The 2,500-nt window shown below is 47.8% G+C and overlaps 1 protein-coding gene across 1 annotated transcript in view; it reads left to right on the top strand.

Annotated features, from left to right (window-relative positions):
• LOC125042639 (coiled-coil domain-containing protein 181-like) overlaps nucleotides 1-2,500 on the top strand; it is a 104,607-nt gene that overhangs the window by 95,632 nt on the left and 6,475 nt on the right. The window contains exons 3-4 of the mRNA XM_047638411.1: nucleotides 394-552; nucleotides 886-2,500. The exon at nucleotides 886-2,500 is cut by the window's right edge and continues 15 nt beyond it. Of these exons, the coding sequence (XP_047494367.1) occupies nucleotides 394-552; nucleotides 886-2,500 (1,774 nt within the window). The remainder of the gene's footprint in view (nucleotides 1-393; nucleotides 553-885) is intronic.

Here is a 2,500-nt window from a genome sequence, read left to right as displayed (position 1 = left end):
CACACACACACACACACACGACACACACACACACACACACACACACACACACACACACACACACACACACACACACATATATATATATCAACTAAGGAACAGAAAAGAGCAAGGGCCTAAGTAACTACGAGGGTTGCAAATTCGTTGTTCAAAGATTTCTTAATAGGGTGAAATGTATTGTTCAAAATAATATCAATAACAAAGATGCTTGACTAACTAAATACTGTCCTTATAGAAACATATATACATACTAGCTTCCACATTTTAGTGACTTGAAACTTAATTGTGTGTGCAAAATATCCCTGAAGCATCAATTGTGATATCTAAACCAAATATAGGCACACACGACGCATACGGATAATTAGGAGATTCTACTTCCTCGAAATATTCCAGATGTGGACATTGCTCCATATGACATGACGGAGAGGTTGAAGGAGGTCAACCGCGCGCTGTTAGAGGACCCGACTCCTGCTGAATGCGATCGTGCGATAACCATTCGATTCAGGGATGTCATCGCGGATTACCAGTCTCCGCGAGAGTATTACCCGTCAGGTAAGTCATCCCTAAATATTTGGTTTTCTCTCGTGGCTAAGAATTCGTTTTCTGTTGTAGTTTTCTAGGGTAACTTTCTCAATATAATTTCCCTGCAAGTGTAATCTGTGCGAGATCTTGTAATAAAACTTAAATTATTGAGTAATGTCCATATGCTTGGATATAATACGCATTAGGGATATATAGAAGATATAATGTCAAATATACAGAACCTAGTTATCAAATTTTCATTTACATCGTCAGTTTAAAGGGCTGGAGGTAACGATCGATAAAGTGGAGTGAGTGATCTATATCATAAAGCTATATTTAATTGATGCATTATCTTATCTCCAGATTCGGATGACGGATACGGAGACTCCTCAGATATCTTGTATGACGCCGAGGAGGAGGACGACGGGTTGACCTCTCTGACGTCAGAGGCCAAAGAGGTCCTGGGAGGGAATGTGAATTTGGTTGATTTCACTAGTGACTTTGTACAAGATAACTGTGATTATAAAAGTGTTAGAAACGGTCTGGTCAGCGGGAACGATATCATTAAAGGTTACGGCAATTTTGATCCCGGTGACACTAACTCCTTTTTAATCAGTGGAGAAAAACAGCAAAATGACACGAGAAAAAGAGATGTACCAAAGCTCAACTTAGGGAATAATCACGATGACACGCCATCGAATCAGACCAGGAGTAAAGTCTCTTCGGAGCAGATTACTTCGAACGTGCAGATTCCTTGTGAGAAAACGCTTTTAAAAGTAGACGATTCTGGATTGGCTGACCTGGAGACCTTTATGAAAGAAAACGAATCCTTGTCAGAGCAAAGTTCTTTAAGGGCTGACTCTGTTAATCATGAAGTGGTTGAGATGAGGAGCGGTTCTATGTCTTTAGTAGAAATTAGTGATAGAATACATGTAGAAAAGGGTTTCAGTAGTTTAGGCGATGGTGTTAACGAGGATTTCCAAGAAGTTGATGAAGTAATAGAAGGAGAGCCCGAAAGCCTCTTCGAAAGGAGAGGATCCAAAGAAAATATCGAACAAAATGAGCATTTGCCGGCCAAGAGCGGATCCGATTTTGCCTGTTATGAGTATGAGGACGACTTCGAAGACATCCAAGATGAGACATCATGTTCGAAAGACACGGAAGATGATGTAAAATCCTCCTCACCGCGAGTCACTGTTCAGACGCCCGTCTCGCCGCGTCTGTCGAAGGACAAAGTCGAAAAGCCGAAGGAGGTCGCAGTCAGACCCCAAGCGAAAGAGACGGCGGACGACAGCCCCGGCAGAAAGGAAACTCAAGAGAGCAAGAGCCTCCAGAAGCAAGGGCACAAGAGCAGGAAGGACCAAGGTGCCTCCAGAAAGTCGTCGGCGACGTCGTCCAGCGAGCGGAGCAAGAAGCGCGCCGAGAGTCAGTCGCCCTCCGACGCGGCGAAAACTCCCGCCGGCAGAACCAAGCTCAAGAGGAGCTCGGCCTGCCCGCCCGCCATCAAACCGGCGCTCCTCTCCTCGGACAAGCTGGGCTCCATCAGGTCGGCGGAAGGTGGGAAGTACAAAAACTCCTCTCGACCCGCGTCTCGCTCCGGCCACAGCTCTCTCTTTCCTTCTTCTACCTTCTCGTCACATTCGCCTTCTTCTTCGGCTTCTTCTTCCTCTTCATCTCCTCCTTCGTCGGCGGCCAATTCATCTTCCTCGATCTCTTCCTCCTCCTCCTCCTCAACCGCCCGGGGACGCACACGCACCCCTATGGGCGGGCCCGTTCGCCCCACTCAGCACAAAAACCCGGCAGCAGGACGAGCCAAGAGAGGCGTCAGCAGCAGCCCCGTCAAGGTGCCTGCTAGCGCCCACCAGGGACTCTCCCTCACGCCCATCACTCCGTCGCCGGCGGCAGTCCCGCGCTCTGCCCAGACGCCCCCTGCCGTGAGGACAGCGCCGCAGCACCGGGTCAGGAAAGCTGCCAGCGC

This window comes from Penaeus chinensis, chromosome 32 (assembly GCF_019202785.1).
Source record: "Penaeus chinensis breed Huanghai No. 1 chromosome 32, ASM1920278v2, whole genome shotgun sequence".
Taxonomy (NCBI): domain Eukaryota; kingdom Metazoa; phylum Arthropoda; class Malacostraca; order Decapoda; family Penaeidae; genus Penaeus; species Penaeus chinensis.
The sequence above is the reverse complement of the archived record's forward strand: the minus strand, read 5'-3'. Positions and strand labels throughout refer to the sequence as shown.